We start from the raw sequence: 18,155 nt of genomic DNA, 5'->3' as shown, positions 1-18,155 counted from the left end.
TCATCATTTATTATTAACAATCAATATTTAATTATCCACCACCATCCATATTAACAAATAACCATATTCCTAATAAGAGTAATGTTTGAATTTTTCATATTTTCATCTTGAAAGTATTCCGTATAAAGAAAAAAGAATTATATATAAGGAAAAATTAATAAATTATTTGTAATAATAAGACCGACCACCAATTACCTCTCCCCCAAATTTCTCTCTTCTTTTACCTTGTGTAGAATCATAACCGATTCTTTTTCATCATGTGTTGGCACTGTGTAACTCCCCAATTTATGCAGTCCTTTATTCAAATTCAAATGGCCATTTCCCTCTCCTAATTAATCTTCTCTTCTCCCCATTCTCTTCTCAAACTGTTTTCCTGCAAGAGAAAACAGAATTAATCATGTGTACACCATGGACAATGACCAGGTTTATTAGATGGCGACTCAGGGACTGGGTATCTTGTTTCTTGCCCTGCAAATTTCCTCTGGGTATCTAAACAAAACTGGAGCTTCTTTTTATCTAGCTTAACCTGCCTTTAGAACCAGTTTAAGAATAAGAATAAGAGGGCATTTAATTTTTCAAATTTAAAATCTCTAACGGTCAGAAAATCTTCAACATCTCTATCCTTTATTAGCAATTTTCAATACATAATCTTTAGTATTTTTGTATGCTTCTTGCAGATGATGACCCAGGTAGAGTTTGCACTTCATCGCCTCAGCCACCTATCAAGAACATGGTTTTTGATATCAAGAAGGATGAGATGAAAGGCAAAAGGGCTAGCAAGAAATTGTTATGGCGAAATAGATATAGAAACGAGAAACAAGTTAACCATGATGTAACACTGGATAGAAACACTGTTTCAATGGAAAATAAGAGCAATGATTCAGGCTGGCCACATTTTCAAGATGAGGACTATATAGTTTTCTGCTTTAAAGAAGATGGTGCCTTTGATGTTGTTAAAGATGGCAAGCTAGAAGCTTTGGAGCTCTTTGATTCTGGGAACAGAAGTCCAAGGCCTGTCGTTAGAAAGGTCAGCAAGGATTTTTCCTTCTTTTTCTTCTCAATGGGTATTCAACAAGTTACCTGACCATAACAAACAAGTGAAAGAAAGATTGGTTTATGTCATTGTCTTTTTGTGTTGAAATGCAGCTTAATTATGGTGAGGTTGCAGAGACATGCGAGAAGAGCAGCCATGGGAAAACTTCAAATGCACAGGGCATCGGACAAGGGCTCAATCCTGTTGAAGAGGTACGCATAGCAGCTCTCCGATGATGTAAATTTGAAATCAAAATAGGACACAAGACTAACACCAGTATCAATCATTTTTTGTTAATGGTATCAACTGGAAGAAAATGAAGCAATTTCAATGTTTCAGCCTTAGAACAGAAAAATGGTATCATGGTTTTGAAAATTACATGACTTGATAACCTCTTGTTTAGACTAATTTTCTTCATTACTCTCCATATAAAGAGCTTGAATTTTTACCAGATAGACATTAAACTATTGATTACTAGCCAAATGGCATGTTGATACGAACAACAATGAGCAATAGTACTAAGATCCTACCCTCTGATGTAGGTGACACAGATTTAAACTTCATGTACCAATTAGAAATACATTTTTTTTTTCCTTTTTGCTCCTTATTGGCAGGACGAGGAAGAACAGAACACTTACTTGGACATAGAGTCACATTCGGTTGCCAGCGCCAGGGGCCATAAATTTGAAGTAATGGAAAAGCATGGGATCAGAAAGCAGTCTGTCGAATCGAGCGACTCCAATCAATCAGAAAGCAGCACAGGGTCTTTTTCTTTTCCGATGTAAGCTTGAATCTTGTGATAATTCAAGTAGCTACTAACTCCAAATGGCTTGGCTCTTGTAGTTGATTGCTAAGCTAATTTGATTGAGAAAAAAAAATGCAGATTGCACTGGGAGCTGATGGGCAGTCCTGCACAAATGCCAAAATCAGAGGGCCTCTACATAAGGAAGCACAAACTAACTTGTGCTCGTTTTCAGTGTTGGAGATTCTAATCTGAAAATTTCCGTGAATTTTTGTTATTTTTTAGGAGAATGGCTGGTTTGAACATATAATTATTAGAAGTCTATCATTCAATTGCCATTTATCAATAATTTAAAAAAAAAAGTCACATTGCTTCAAGACATTCTACCATAGAAAACTTCTTGCTTATGTTGGGTGTACTTATGTCCTGTTTATAACCATATTTACCTTCCTAAGTGTCAGAATCAATAATCCCAGCTCCCTCCAACGGCAACTCTCAAGGTCCTGTTACCACCAAATCAAAGACTTTGAGTTAAGATTGAACAAAAGGTGACCGCTATATTTTCCTTTTCTTTCTCTTTTTTGAAATATTGAAAACCATTCATGTTCATCTCATGATCTGTTAGCAGTTACAGCGAATTTGTTTGTTGGGTTAATAATGACCTAAAGAAATTTCAAACCTTAGATATATTTGCAATTACGGCCATTAAAAAAAATGGTGGCAGGCTCTGCATAACTTGATTGTAATCGCCAATTGAAATGCGCGTTTTGCAATTTTCATGGTAAGTGTAATCCTTCCGCCAAAGGCAGCGAATAATTCATGCAGAGAAGAAGAAGGAAAAAAGAGAGGAGGTAAGCGTTGAAACAAAGTAATACCAAGTGCTATATAGATTAGCGACATTCGCCTTCCATGGAAACAAACCATGTACAAATAATATGATAAGGGAGATCTTGAGTGGATTAGATACATATGATTATCAAAAACAAAATAAACCAACCCATTAAACGAGAAAAAAAAATTTATAATAACAGCAGAAGAAAAAGAGGCGAAAGAGGGTTAAAAGTATTTAGCCTGTTAATCACATGCGTGCTGGACCACGGGTACAAATGCTCCACAAGAATTAAGAAGCTTGTGAAACCTGGCCATTGTTAAAATCCTTACCAGCATTCATACTGTTGGATTTAAAAACAATAGACTGAAGACGTAGTCTTGCACTAGCTGCGGCAGCAATAGACTCTTCATCTTGCTTTTCCTTTGCAGCAGTGACAGCAATAACATAAGCTCGTCTTGCTTCTTCCATTTTTTGCATCTCCTTGTGATCAATATCATCCTGTATGGATATGGTTCAGCAGCAAATAAGATCAAACCAACAAGTGTAAGTAAACAAGATGCACGCGTACATTATCAGGTGAAGGGGGAAAAAACTTCATTTTCTTTAATATGCTCCCTTTTACCAAGTTAACAAACCATGATCTAAAAATTCAAGCCACAGCAGTTTTTCCCCTATACAATAAAAGCTGGTATTTAACCATGGCAAGGTGATGCCAAGCATGAAGAGCAGAGCAAGTGAATAACATAAGATGAACAAAGGTTTTGATTGTTGCTCGCCTTCTCCCATTATTATCAATATGACAAGTAATAAAAATATCTGCAAAAAAGAATGTAAATGGTAAACGCAAAAAAAATATTAGACATGCAAAAATGGGCTATGTGCTTACAATATCAGGAAGATAATCTAAATAACGTGGTTTGACGTCATAATCTTCAGCATATACTGTGGAATCATTATTAGCCAAGCCTTCAAATAACATTGTGAATGATGAAATGCCTCCCTGGAGAGAATCTAGGTCTTCCTGGAGCTTCTCCGCTTTCCTATTGGATGTCATTGCTTCCCACTGTATCTTCTCCAGGGCAGCTTGTTTGTCCGCAAGCTTGATCTGTATAAAAAATACAGCTGTTACTAGCAAATGAAACGACTTTCTAACAAGGAGGAGGTTGGGGGGAAGAGTGAGAGAGTTCATTTTAGACATGTGGCTTTATTTCCACCCTTCTAGGATGACATAACTCAGTCAAGATCTAAATGATATAAATAGCTTCAAGGATTTAACATTCTCTAAGAATGGAATATAATGGAAAAAAAAATTAAATTTTAAAAACATTTAATTTTAATTTCAAAGCATTATAAGTTTCTCAAGTTAAAAATGGCCTTCCAATTAGTTCTTCCTAGAACAAAAATGGATCTCAAGCATCATAACTTTAAGCCACATAAATTGTCCAAGTTTTGCATTTGCATCAACGAAAGTTGAATCTGCGGGATCTCAAAATTGGCTACAATCACTAGGATCAGAGTGCAATCACATTATATAATATCATCAAATCTGCAATTATTGTTATGAGTCATTACAGTTTATTAATAGGCAAGAAATATTATTCATGGTAACAAATGAATAAAGACTCATCATGCTAATAAATGATACAAGCAAACCAGTAGATATTATGTACCTTCGCATCAGAAAGTTGTAGTTGAGTAGACTTAATTATGGAATCCTTCTCTGCGGCCTCGTGTTTCAGTTCATCAAGTGTTGTATAAACAACATTCATCTGGTTCTTTGAAATTTCAGCTGATTTCAGAAGTTCATCTTTCTCCAATAACTTCCTTTGCAGATCCTCAATTTGTTCCCTCAATCTAACTAGCTCTTCTAAGTCCTTCTCTGCAGCCAAATCCCTCGAGGAAAAAATTGAGAAGCCATCAGCAACTTGATTATTACTTGCATTCTTGCTTTGGTCCTTGTCCCTATGTTCCTTTTTCTTTTTTGGTGGTAAAGACTGAGATGGATACCTTCCTTTCAGATCAATTGTCTTCAATAATAAGAAGGGAAGAATCAGTGTCGGTTGGAACATTGACATCCATATTAAAAAAAAAAATTGCCTGAAGAAACTGATCACCAGAGACCACAGATGCACAATGACAATACCAATTACATGAATAGAACACAGATAACCAAAGTAGTCATCAAAACAAGATTTCTTTAAAAAAAAAAAAAAAAATTGAGCATTCAGTTTATGTGACTAAATCTTTATATAAGGTTTTAGGATATGTAGTTAATTTCCACAAACTACAGAAAAATTGCTTTGTTCGCTGTTCAAAGATACGCATCAGGGCATAAATAAAAACAGTATTCAAGGCCTAATTAAATTATTGCAACACTGACAGAATGCTGTTCAGAAAAATGCTTGTGGTTTAACACTTTGACACTCTAAGGGATGGAAAAATCTTTTACACCAGTTTAGTACCATGAGATTTCATCTATTGTCACTTTATTACCATTTGAACTAAGATCATTATAATGATATTTAGATAATATTCCTATAGCATAAGATAACTCATTATATGAAATAAAAAGTTTTATTGATGTTACCTGAAATATGTCTGGGAAAAAAAATAGAACTTCTTTTTTTCGCCACAGCAAAATCTTATCTTAAGAATAGGGGGAAAAAGGAAAAAAAAAAATTAATGTAGCACTAATTTGATGTCATATGACTATCGTAAAGACATCATATGGATAACACTCAAGTCTAATTGTCATTTTATGAGATTTGGGGTTTAACGATATCAGCATATAAAGGTACTAAAGTGATAATGAATAACCTTGTGAACTAAAACAACACTAAAAAAGAAAATTCAATCCTCAAATATCAAAGGACCAAACCATAGGATTTTTGTTTTTTTTTTACACCATAATAAAATTTTATCTTAAAAGTAGGGAGGAAAATTTAGCTTTGGTGTCATATGACAATCATAATGATATCATATGGATAATACTCAAGTCTGATAGTCATTTAAGTAGACTTGGGCACCACATATGTATGGTTTTAATGATATCAGCATATAAGGGTACTAAAGTGATAATGAATAACCTTGTGATACTAAAACAACGGTAAAAAAAAATTCAATCCTTAAATATCAAAGGACTAAACCAAAGAGTCACATAAATGGCCACATTATGGCCAAATGCCAAAATAAAGCAGGGTTCATGCTATTGTTGTTCAAATTAATTATTTCTCAATAAAAGACAAGGAATTTAAAAATAAAAAAATAAAAAAAAAGAAGCTCAACTAAAGTTGTGTGAATGCCTAAGCACTTTCGACAAAACATTTGGCATTAGCTCAAGTGCAGAACAAGTGATCAGGATTGGGCAAATTCCAAGTTTGAACAATATACTGCTGAACACTTGTCACTTTATTACCATGAGATTTCATCTATTGTCACTTTATTACCATTTGAACTAATATCATTATTATTACATTTAGATAATATTCCTATAGCATAAAATAACTCAACTCAACTCAACTCAACTAAGCCTTTATCCCAAAAAATTTGGGGTCGGCTATATGGATCCGCTTTTTTCACTCTGAACGATTTTGGGTTAAATCCTCAGAAATGTGTAATACTTCTAAATCATGTTGTACTACTCTCCTCCAAGTCAATTTAGGTCTACCCCTTTTTTTCTTTCTATCCTCTAACCTAATGTGCTCTACTTGTCTAACTGGAGCCTCCGTATGTCTACGCTTCACATGACCAAACCACCTTAATCTCTATTCTCTCAACTTATCTTCAATTGGCACCACTCCTACCTTTTCTCTAATACTTTCATTACGGACTTTATCTAGTCTAGTATGGCCACTCATCCACCTTAACATTCTCATCTCTGCAACTCTTAACTTAGATGCATACGACTCTTTCAGTGCCCAACACTCACTACCATATAACATAGCCGGTCGTATGGCTGAGGTGAAAAAAAATGCAGCACCAGAGTTGTCAAAGTCTCACCTCAGGTGGACTCATGTGCACCTGAGGTGAGAGGCGCAACAGGTTCAAAGGGCGACACCTCAGGCCATGGAGGGCGGGCGACCTCACCCAGGCGCAGCGAGGTGCACCAAGGCGTACCTCTCCCTGGTTCAGCGACAGGTGGCCTTTTTTTTGTTTTTTTGGAAAAACTCAACCTCACGTAGCCCACATTGTGTCGTCCAGAAGAAGAAGAAGAAGGAGCACTTACCAAATAGCTTGCTGCCCTATGCAGTATGCTCCTTTTCTTTTTTTTTCTTGCTTCTTCTCTTCTTCTTTTGGTCTCTCTCTGTTCACGGCATGTTCTTTCCCTACCGTTATGCTATGGAAAATTTTTTTTCTTCCATGCTTCTTTTCTTCCTTCAATCTCTTCCACATTCTTCTCTTCTTGAATCATGTGGAGTTGTAAACCCTATAGGCCTAACCAAGGGTTAGAGTTTATGTTAGTGTCTTCAAATGGCCATGATGAGGCTAGTCTCTTCTTGAGTATACCTTAACTATAAATAGAAAGAAGATTTGCTTGAATGTTAGATGAGTTACATTCCTCTATAGGAGGTCCTTGAGTTGAGTAGCCTGCTTGAATAATTTACAACAGATTCTTCACATCAGTTTTTTAGTTAGGTTCCATGAGCAAGTAAATATTAAATATTATGGATTCAAAATGTTAAATATTATGCTGCTTCTTGAATCTTAACTAAATTTCTTGATTGAATTTTGCAGTTTTTAGTTCTTAGAGATATTAAGATGCTAAATTGTTAATAATGCTTAATTAGTTGAATATGTCAAATAGTGATTATTATTATTATTTGCATTTGTCTTGATTTCATTTTTGAGACATTAAAAGACTAGTTTCAATATATATATATATATATATATATATATATATATATATATATATATATATATTAGTGTTTTAAACTATGACTATGAGTAGCTTATTTTAATTTTAAATGGATTGCAAACTTAATTTTTAGAATGCTAGTTATTATTATGTTTAACTTTATGTTATTTATAGTTGTCTCATTTATTTATTTTTTATGAATTTTTTTTTATTTTTGCGCCTCGCCTCGTTCAGGCCCACGCCTTGAGCTTAGGCCCCAGGACCCTTGGCGCCTTGGGCCTTTAATAACTATTTGTAGCACTAATTTGATGTCATATGACTAACATAAAAACATCATATGGATAACACTCAAGTCAAATTACTAATTGTCATCTTATGAGACTTAGGGTTTAATGACATCAGCATATAAAGGTATCAAAGTGATAATGAATAGACTTGTGAACTAAAACAACACTAAAAAAGAAAATTCAATCCTCAAATATCAAAGGACCAAACCATAAGATTTTTTTTTTTTCAGCATAATAAAATTTTATCTTAAAAAGAGGGGTAAAAATTTAGCTTTGGTGTCATATGACTATCATAATGATATCATATGGATAATGCTCAAGTCTAATAGTCATTTTAGGAGACTTGGGCTCCACATATGTATGGTTTTAAAGACATCAGCATATAAGGGTACTAAAGTGATAATGAATAACCTTTTAATACTAAAACAAGGGTAACAAATCCAATCCTTAAATATCAAAGCACTAAACCAAAGGGTATTTTTCTGAAATCTTTCCAAACAATACAACTGTCTTAGTAAATTTAGTCAAAATGTCACATATTTGGCCACATTATGGCCAGATGCCAAAATGAAGCAGGGCTCATGCTATTGTTATTGAAATTAATTATCTCAATAAAAGACAAGGAATAGAAAAATAAAAAAATAAAAAAAGCTCAACTAAAGTTGTGTGAATGCCTAAGCACTTTTGACATTGTGAAAACAAACATTTGGCATCAGTTAAAGTGCAGAACAAGTGCGCAGGGTTCGGCAAATCCCAAGTTTGAACATTATAAGTGCTCAACACTCGATTCTGTTCACCCCCCCCCCCCCCCCTCCCTCCCTCTTTTGGGTCATTGTGCCCTTTCATCTGCTTGTCATTCCTACATTAGGCCACCTTTCCCCATGTTTAACGCATACAAGTCATAGACAAAGCACATGAAAGACTTCAAAGTTTAAACACTTCAACTCAACTTAACTATGCAATTCAGGCTCAGGGTCAGAAAATAAGAGATGAATCCAATCCATTAAATTGGCAAATCTAATAGCAAAATTTTGACCCTTTCTTTCTTGATGGACTTCCCTCAAGAGAACCAAAGAAGGAAAAGCTCAACATATTTGGAAACCATGATCAACAGAAATCCTTGCCAGATTTAGTGAGGTTTCAATAGCTCCTAAAGAGAGAAGCTAACTGACAAAATGTGAAGCAAAGCTGTTTATGGTTATGCATAGTACACAATCCCTTGAGACAACTACGTTTGAACAAACTGTTTAAGATCTCATCCTTTGTGCTGGAAGGGAAATAAACCAAAGCTTTTCCAGAAGTTGTCTCAGGTCATGAACAACTACATAAAGCCATCTTCTATTTCTCTTCTGATAAAGAATGATTGTTGGGCACATTGAATTGCAAGGCAACAAAATCTATCATGCATAGTGAGAGACAAACATGAAAATAAATTGGTAAATCAACAGTAGGATGTAACTGAATATAATCAAATAAAAATTCAATAAAAAAAACTAAAAATTAATTTCATTACACTTTATTAGACTTCATCATTGTCTACCGAGCATGCATTTAATTCATCATATATTCACAACCTAACAATGTCTCAGTGACGTTCCCATAAATTCACATTGGGAGTTCTTGAGTTACATTAACATGACTATACTAGAAGTAAACAAGGAAACTTTAAGCTTACACGTTACATCATTAAAATAAACTACCTCACATCGCATGCCAAAAAGAGGAATTAATCATACAAATTTGGCCAGGAAATGAAAAAACAAACAAATTGCAACATACAAGGTCCAAATGCTATAAAAATATAAGTAAAGAAACGAAAAATTAAAAATTGAAAACCGTACTCTTTTGTATAAAGATTCTCTGGAAGGCGTCTTTGTGTAGATAATGGACCCGCGCCGCGTAAATGAACTGCTGGCTTTCCGATCCTACACAATATTCAAAGCAACCCAGCAGGATCCACTACCTTGTGAGCTTAGCTCACGAAACTTTAATTCTTTTCTCTTCATAAAAACCGAACTGAGCCTTATATTACTCCTGTTACTTAAACAGATTAAATGCACAAGTAAGGGGGAGAGAAATTACGATGAGGGACTCGACGAGAGGCACCATCTCAACTAGATTGTCATAGAGGACGCGATCGACATTGCCGGCTGCTGCAGTGGTGGAAGCAGAGGTGGAAGTGTGGGCGGAGAGTTGGGACTGAGCACGTCGGAGAGTCGGGGAAGAGTTATCGTCGCCAGAGAGCCATGATTTGGGGTCCAAGAAATTGGAATTTCCTTGCAAATCTACGAAATGCTGAGGATCGTACATCGTTTCGGAATTTGATTCTTCAAACCGTCTATAACTATGAGTAGAATGAGAGCAGTACGAGCGTATTCGAGAGAGAGAAGAGAGAGAAGAGTTGCCGAAGAATGCTTCTGACTGAAATTTGAATTCGTCTTCTTTTCAGGACATGGATCCCCAGCGTAGATCGGAAGACAAATTTAGAAGTACAAAAATGCCCCTTTATATTTTCAATTTAAGTATTTTTATTAAGTTATATTTATTAATAAAGAAATATATAAGAATAGAATTTGAACTTCAACCACCCCAAACAAAATGCTTCTGCCATGACCTCTGGCTAGAACCATTGGTATATAATTGGGACTAATTTATCTGTATACAGACTGTGAAACTACAGACGCAATTATTGAATGGCTGTGGTGCTAATTTATCCATTTCTGTCGATCATAAAATCGCATTTGGTTATTGCTAGAGAACAAACACAACAGAGACTGAAAGTATAGTGTCCTCTAGCCCTGAAAGCCTGACAAGTTCGAGTGAAGGAGAATCTATAGCTTGTTCCCCTGAAGCTAATCGTCCCTCAGGCCAGATAGAACACCCAGAGGTTAGCATCTTTCCTCCTTCAAGTAACAGCACAGCCAACGCATTTTATTTCCCCATGTATTTCCTAATCCTATTTATCTATAGTTAATTCATTATTCTCTCTATGCCTAAGCTTTTTCAGCAGTTTGTTCGCATTTCTGCTTTTATATGTTCAGATTGACCACAGAATGCCCTGGGACCCCTAGCATAGATGCTGATGGGAGACAAGGGCTGACAACTGCTGATCACCAGACGCAACTGCATAGGACCCCACGTTTTTTAGCTGTAAATCTCTAAAATGAGTGAGAATTGGTGGAGTTGTTAAAGTATTTCCATTTCATATATTGTCTTTCTAAGCATTATATACAGCATGGATGAGTCTTTTATAGCACCTTAAGCTTGATTTCTTCTGATGGAAGTCAGGATGTTTCTGCTTGGCTCAATTCTATATAATTGACTATGCGCACCGAAGCATTTCCATGTACCGGAAGCAAAACTGATTTCTAACCCAATTTCTTCAATTCATACATCATTCATCACATTGCTATCTAGAACAACTGATTGATAGATCCCACTTCAATATGATGTCCAATCAAATACCCTCCTTGAGTTGAATGAAAATTTAAAATTTTATACTGGAATTAAATTTCTAATCTCACTACAAACCAAGTTCGTAAGCAAACATTCGACAACCTAAATTGCAAAAGAGATTTGTTATTAAACATAATGGGAAATACGTGCCAAGCATTGGCCACCAATGGCATGAACAATTGAAGTGGTCATTGGCACTTTGGAAGGGTTCCACACGTTGATGTCATGGCTAATTAATAACAAGCAAAGGTTTTTTGTTTTCCAAACTTTTTATTAAAAAAATAAGAGGATGTTAATAATTAAAGTTTAGATCTTCCGTACTATGAGACAGCACCTAATTAATAAAAAATGACAAGCTGAAATGCAATGTAATTTATCAGCAAAGACAATGCGTTGTAAGTGCCCAGCACCAACGGCATGCGCAAGTCAAGTCACCCCTTTTACCAGTTGAGGGCCTTCAGGCTTCAAATTCAAACCAGGCCTGCCCAACTCAAAATGGTGCGAGGGATCATTAGCATTGCAGCCCAAAGCTGTGGGATTTCCCCCAACTACATACAATCATTAAATAAATTTTACAAAATTTCATGAACTTTATTCCCAATATAAAAACTACAGGGTGAATCAAGGTATGGCTCGAATAATTCCTTAGCAGGCTGTTTAAGGAAACACAGTCAAATTATTGCATTTTGGTGGTCACCTAAGTGTATTACCAATTCCTAATTAAAGATTCTGCCCTGTAGTGAAAAACGTTTGGTGGAAGCAGAAAGGCCCCAATTGAGGAAGTAAACCAATTGGATTTGCAGGCATCAAAATCAGTGCCAAAAATCGAAGGACAAATGCTTAGGAGGACTACCACATCCATGTGCCAAACTCTGAAAAGCACAATATAATTATCCATCCAGTCATCATCCATGGTCCTGGGCAGGCAAGGCAAGGCAGTGGCAATAGGTCTCTTTGACGAATTCTTGTAATTTGGCTGGTCTTTTCAGGCAATTAGAATGTGATAGGCCACTAACCTCCTCAGCAGGTCACATCTCATCTATTGCACGCCTAGCTACTACAATTAGTCAATTATTCATCAAATTCTACAGAGGTTAAGTTATGGCAGACACTTTGATATGGATCTGGCGCACAGTTGTGAATTGGCCTCCACCTGAATTGAGGCTTTGATGTCAGCTGATTTTGTTCAAACCTTGTTTATATTTCAGATATGTGAGACTCACATGTATCATGCACAGCACTGTAATAATAAAAATATTTAACTGTACAAGGCGTAGCAGAGTAGTGATACATACGCTCATCCTTGCAAGCAAGTTTAGATAAATTGCTTGACCTGAATGCTTGCGTGATCGACAAATTATACACCATCATTAATCGGATAAGTCTCTCCAACACAGAAGGCAGAGAGAAACAGAAAGAGAATTCTCCACTCAACTCTCATGCCCAAGACCTGACAACCACTGAATTGAATTTAATCAGCAAGATAAGGTCGGAAAATATATGTTAATCATAGCAAAATCACATCACTAATCAAAAGCAGTCCACGTCGTTTAAAAAAGAGATGACCACCGTTTTCTTTCAAGTCAAAACTAAATAATTCGAAGTTAGAGAAATGAAACGAGCCTTAATCATATTAATAATTCGATTCAAAAGGGTTTAATGCTGATTTCAGTCTACTTTAATGGTGGTTTTTATTCCCATTTAATTTTTGAGTGACTTAATCGGGTTCAGTCCACGTGGCATCTTTCCACATCCATCACATTATTTTTTTTTTAAATAATTCAACTTAAAAAATTGAATCAACAGACCCAACCATTGATTCCATTTCAAAATTAAAAAGAAGATCAAAATCAACTCTCCATACAAGGTTTAGGATCAATTAAAGCCCTTAAACCTTTATCTACAGCCAAATTCAAAACCTATTTTCGCCCCTGGTCAATAATTCATGGGCCTGAACCTCGTCTAGCTCAAAAGGACCACTTGAAATTTCAGCACCATTTTTTTCAGTTGTCACCCATTGGAATGGACCACTTCCTCATCACCCCGACCCCGCCCTACCTACACCAGACTAGAGAGACTGTTAGAGAGCATGCAGCAATGTCACACACAGTACTACGAACCCATTAATTCTCACAGGCATGCATTATATAACTTGCACAGGAAATTAAACAGACACGCTAGCTATATCCTTGCGAGTAATCACACTGAGCAGCAACCTCTGAGCTCTCGTCATGAATGCCCTAAACAACATGGCCATTCTGTCCATCATCATCATTCTTCATCAAACAAAACACACCGAATGTGTGTCACGTAAAACTCGCTCACAGTCATGCCCACCAAATGCGTGACTCGTACGGTCGATGAGACACACTTCCCTGCACATGCCCCCGTGGCCCCCACCCCCACAGTTTACCAGTAAGCAGAAACCACCACCCACCTAATCTCTGTCCCACTTGCCGAATCCACGTCATCCGCACTTTCACATTCACTCACATTTCCCTGTCCCTTTCAATCTACCCTGTTCTGCCTGCACTCACTAGCTCTACTTTATCCACAACCTCATCACAGTAGAGAGCCACGACAAACCGACTTCATAGGTGTTGCCCAATCAACTTAACCCACGTGGTCTCCGGCATTAAGACCCATTGCCCCCCTCTTCCTACCATCGCCACGTGGAGTCATTATCACGCATGGGACTAGTCACTATGCATGTGGACCCCGCCTACCGACTGGTACACTCCCACACTATAATCCGTACAGTCTCTCTCATTGCAAAGTTTTGCAACCGATCAATTCCCAATCCACCGTGTAATTTATCGTCGCGAGGCCACCATATTAGCTTCAATATCGATGACGTGGCACATGCTAATGTGAGTGTTTTGGTTTACTGTTTGTTTTAAAGGAATTAATCAAGCATTAATATGAGAAAAAGACGTTACAGTTGCATATGGAAGCAAACAAAACCCTATTTTTCCTCTATATTTTCATTTAATTTAATTTCAGATACATCAGAAATTTTAATAACTTCCAAAAAAAATAGAAAAAAAAAAACTAACATGAATGTTAGTTGCACATGAACATCAAAGATCAAACCCAAACATCTTCCAAAATCACCAAAATAAAATCTCGAAAAAAAAAGAAAATAAATATTGAAAAAATTACAAAGAAGACAAAGCAGTCATATTCATATTTTTCATATAAACTCTCTCAAATTATCTTCTTTTTTTTTTAATGTTTTTGAGAGATTTTTTCTTCATTTTTCTTTTTAAAGTTAAAAAAGGTAAGGAGATTTACGGGAGATAGAGACTGGGGGGATCTTGATCAGTCCACTGACTCTGGCTCCAGTAAGCTTGATCAACGGCGTTAGGAAGATCAAACAAACCTTGATCTCCAGTACCCAGACAATCCAACGGTCCAAACTCCCCATTTCCTGATCTACTACTCTGCAGAGCTGATAACTCTAGGTGAACCGTCTGATCAATCAACCCTCCCGCCATCTCCTGCATCTTCATCTCCTCCCCACTCACACCCACTATCTTCTGCTGCTGATGTTGCCACTGCTGATTCTGGTTCTGTTGCACATGTTCAAGACTCTGTTGATTCAGTATGCTACTAAATCCAAAGGGCAACTGCTCATTTGTTGACGTAATTAAGCTTGTAAAGTTTCCAATCTCTGAGAAGATCCCACAGTCCGATCCTTGCTCTAGCAACCCAGGCTCAAAGCTCGGATTTATGTTGGCATGTGCAAATACCTTAGATTCACCAACACCATTCAGTATATTATTCGAGGCTGAGCTCGAAGAATGCGCGGAAACTGCTTCTAAACCAATGTTAGCCGTTGTGGTATTCGTGGCGGTCAGACTGGAGCTTTCGCTGCTAGAATGAGAATTTGACAATTTCCGCTCTGGTTGTTGTTGCTGCTGCGGCGGCGGCGGTGGTATTGGCGTCGTACTAGCAGTGGTGGTTGCTGTATTAGTTGAGGTAGTGGTAGTATCTGCCGTCGAGGTGGTTTGTTTGGGCTTGGAACGCTTCGTCTTGCGACAGCCACCGCCTACGGGGACGTTGCGGAGGACGCCGCCTTTAGTCCAGTACCTGCGGCAGCTCTTGCAGAAGTGGCGTGGCTGCGAGAGGTTGTAGTTGTTGTAGTAGCAAAACTTGGTGTTAAGTGAGTCGCACCTGGGGCACTTTAATGCTTGGTGGTTCTGCTGGTGATGCGGCCTCAGCCTCCGGTCTCCACCTCCGCCGCTAAATAACCGGCCTCCGCCGCCAATTGAGTGGATATCTTGCATTTCGTAGCCTCCGCCACAAGTCGTACTCGAAAGAAACACTGAACTTGCTAATATGTATGAACCAAAATCGTTTGTTAATAGTGCAAAACGAGTATAAAAAGCAAAATTGTTGCTTACAATCCAGTTTCCCTCTTGAAATTGCTCACATTAACCGACCACGAAATGGAAACTCAGAATCGAGAGAAAGAGAGAGAATCGAGAGAGAAAGTCGGAAGAGATTCTGAACTCTGACAAATATTCCCTTAAAAATCTTCTAGTAACAATTTTTTTATGCAACCAATGACCAAATTAACCCTCATGAAAACCCAAATTTGCTTAAATTGTCCCCTGTAAAAACTCGAAATTAGCCATTCCAAGGCTAGGAAGGCGTACGTAATTTAAGCATTGGATTAAAGTAGAATCAACTCAGTGAAATCTGAGATTAAAATCAATGAACAATTGATAAATTTGAAACTGAATTGAAATCAATTCTAACGAAGGTTGATCATAATTTTGCTTCCTCTCTTTAAAAATTTTTAAGGAATTAAATTAAAATTAATTATTGAACTTGAATGATGTAATTTGATTTGAATTTTAAAAAATGAGAAAAGTTCAATTATCAAAAAATTTAATTAAATTATTTTAATTACAATAATTCTCAACCTGAATCAGACTTTTTTTTATTAATCAAATTTTAAATCGAGTTGAAACAGTGAGAATCAATATCTAATTAAATTTATTATTATTATTATTATTATTATTATTATTATTATTATTTTAGGTTTAAATCTATTGTTGGACATGGTATAATTTCTCAAATTATAGGGTGAATATGTGAAATGATAAGTTATTAAAAATTACTTCTTGGTAACTTTTTTAAATTTCACTTTCATATGTATATATTCAATTTAATTATGTATTTAGTTATTATTAATTTATTATTTTATATAAAATTTTTATATAAAATCAAACGTTTTGCTTTGAAAATATATAAAATTAACGTTTTATAATATAATTTCATATAAATAATTCTACATAAAATCATCCTCATATAATTTATTTTCTTATGTCAAACGGATGTGGCTTGGATTTGAAGAGCAAGGGTTGGACCGTACGGAGGGAGAAGATCAAGCCGTCGAGAAAGAACACGTGGACGGCAGATCAAGAGGGATAGTTGCTGTCCACAAAATCTGGGTGTCTACTTGTCGGCCACCCCCACTTCTATCTGCTATGCTAAATCGGTGTCAGTACAACCGGTTCATAGGCTGCCACGTTGCGAATCATAATTGGTAAGTTGGCAAAATTTGAAAACACGAGTGTTAAAATATTTAATTAAAGCGATACCCTACTGCGCATCTGCCCTGATAATGTGCAAGCGACCTTCGTGATCGGGTTGTTAATATTTTTAAATTAAGGTTAATTTAATATAAAATTAAATTTATATGAAAAATGAATTTAACACATTTTATTAAATATTTATATTAAAATATATATTAAATTAATTATTAAATTTATTCTTATAGGAACATAAGATGCTAATTTTTAATAATTACACTTTTAAATTAATATTGATAAAATTATTTCAAGTAATAAAAATTAACAAAAGCTTGAGAACGTGGGATAAAAAAAAAAATACTGGATGGTTTCCGAGACAAATGACAGTTAAAAGAATGGGAGGGTTTTCTCCGGGCAGTGGGCTAGTCAGTTGTGTCGCCGCCTTTTCCATGACAAATGCAAACATTCGATTACGAGGTGATGCATCGGCAGACCCAAGGCATTAATCTCGTACAAGCTCAGAATGTATATAAAATAATGTATCTACGTATTATTTTAAGATTTTTTAATTATTAAAATTAATTTAAGTATATTATAAATTATATTAAAATTTAAAAGTAAAATAAATTTTATTATTTATTATTAATAATGTTTATTTTATATTCAATAGACTAATAATCCTAAATAGATAGTATTATAAAAGTCTATAAATATTATTATTTTTAATATTTTTTAGATGATGATAATAATAATAACAATAGTTATACTATTATAACAAAAAATAATAACATTGATTAAAATCTTACTATTTTAAAAATCTTATTTATTTTAAAGTTGTGTTTTTAGGAAAAGAAAGTATAAGAAATATTGTTAAAATAAATTATTATATTTTTCTTATAATAAGATAAAAGTTGGATATTTTATTAATGTAATATTAATGTGTAAAATTATATTAATTAATTTAATAGAGATAACAATAATAATAATTAACATAAATTTGATAATTAAATTGATAAATAAATAAATAATAATTAAATTAGTAAAAAAAATTAAATTCATATCTGAACACTTGAGTGGTTTAAAAATAAAAATTTAAACGGCATGTGCTAGTGTCATTAAACCCGGCTGAAGGTTAACTCAAGTGAATGAGTCAGTAATTCAATCAGTGAGTAACTAAAAATTAATTAAATATAACACCTATTAATATAAATAAATATAATTAATTAAATTTTAATTATTTAAAATAAAATTTTAATATTTATTAAGTTATATTTTATAAATTTTAATAGTATTTTTAAATTTTATATATAAGTATTCATGTCACGATCCGATTTCTGGGCAGAATTAGTACTATGGTCAGCATAAGACCACCGAAACCTGTAGTAAGTCCAATTATTTATAGCCCAA

At 35.3% G+C, this 18,155-nt stretch overlaps 3 protein-coding genes and 2 long non-coding RNA genes across 8 annotated transcripts; 2 read left to right on the top strand and 3 right to left on the bottom strand.

The window, feature by feature from the left end:
- Nucleotides 1-50: 50 nt before the first annotated feature.
- On the bottom strand, nt 51-1,816 carry LOC131171938 (uncharacterized). The gene is made up of 2 exons (XR_009142595.1): nt 1,672-1,816; nt 51-373 (listed from the first exon to the last, which is right to left on the bottom strand). It is a non-coding gene; the product is annotated as an uncharacterized LOC131171938 (long non-coding RNA).
- On the top strand, nt 354-2,041 carry LOC110660752 (protein BREAKING OF ASYMMETRY IN THE STOMATAL LINEAGE). Its single transcript, XM_021819176.2, has 5 exons — nt 354-485; nt 678-1,027; nt 1,147-1,245; nt 1,648-1,814; nt 1,917-2,041. The coding sequence occupies exons 1-5, from the start codon at nt 398-400 to the stop codon at nt 2,023-2,025; spliced, it is 813 nt and encodes a 270-aa protein (XP_021674868.2). The 5' UTR covers nt 354-397; the 3' UTR covers nt 2,026-2,041.
- A 592-nt stretch (nt 2,042-2,633) lies between these two features.
- Nucleotides 2,634-10,362, bottom strand: LOC110660750 (protein MICROTUBULE BINDING PROTEIN 2C). The gene is made up of 5 exons (XM_021819172.2): nt 9,832-10,362; nt 9,591-9,674; nt 4,278-4,634; nt 3,494-3,712; nt 2,634-3,105 (listed from the first exon to the last, which is right to left on the bottom strand). The coding sequence occupies exons 1-5, from the start codon at nt 10,057-10,059 to the stop codon at nt 2,896-2,898; spliced, it is 1,098 nt and encodes a 365-aa protein (XP_021674864.1). The 5' UTR covers nt 10,060-10,362; the 3' UTR covers nt 2,634-2,895.
- A 146-nt stretch (nt 10,363-10,508) lies between these two features.
- Nucleotides 10,509-10,954, top strand: LOC110660755 (uncharacterized). Its single transcript, XR_009142596.1, has 2 exons — nt 10,509-10,636; nt 10,791-10,954. It is a non-coding gene; the product is annotated as an uncharacterized LOC110660755 (long non-coding RNA).
- Nucleotides 10,955-11,782: 828 nt separating this feature from the next.
- On the bottom strand, nt 11,783-15,732 carry LOC110660751 (dof zinc finger protein DOF5.4). Of its 4 annotated transcripts, XR_002495995.2 has the most exons (3): nt 14,500-15,732; nt 12,501-12,665; nt 11,783-12,358 (listed from the first exon to the last, which is right to left on the bottom strand). XR_002495995.2 is itself a non-coding variant. In XM_058132374.1 (2 exons), the coding sequence occupies exons 1-2, from the start codon at nt 15,492-15,494 to the stop codon at nt 12,643-12,645; spliced, it is 1,008 nt and encodes a 335-aa protein (XP_057988357.1). In that variant the 5' UTR covers nt 15,495-15,731; the 3' UTR covers nt 12,449-12,642. The 4 variants fall into 4 exon arrangements, 3 of the variants coding, with proteins under 3 accessions (XP_057988357.1, XP_021674867.2, XP_057988358.1); XM_058132374.1 differs by lacking the exon at nt 11,783-12,358 and having other exon boundaries at nt 12,449-12,655; nt 14,500-15,731; XM_021819175.2 differs by lacking the exons at nt 11,783-12,358; nt 12,501-12,665 and adding an exon at nt 12,992-14,092 and having other exon boundaries at nt 14,500-15,731.
- Nucleotides 15,733-18,155: the final 2,423 nt, after the last annotated feature.

Source organism: Hevea brasiliensis, chromosome 13 (assembly GCF_030052815.1).
Source record: "Hevea brasiliensis isolate MT/VB/25A 57/8 chromosome 13, ASM3005281v1, whole genome shotgun sequence".
In the NCBI taxonomy this organism is placed as follows: Eukaryota; Viridiplantae; Streptophyta; class Magnoliopsida; order Malpighiales; family Euphorbiaceae; genus Hevea; species Hevea brasiliensis.
Note: the sequence above shows the minus strand (reverse complement) of the source record. Positions and strands in the feature narration are given on the sequence as shown.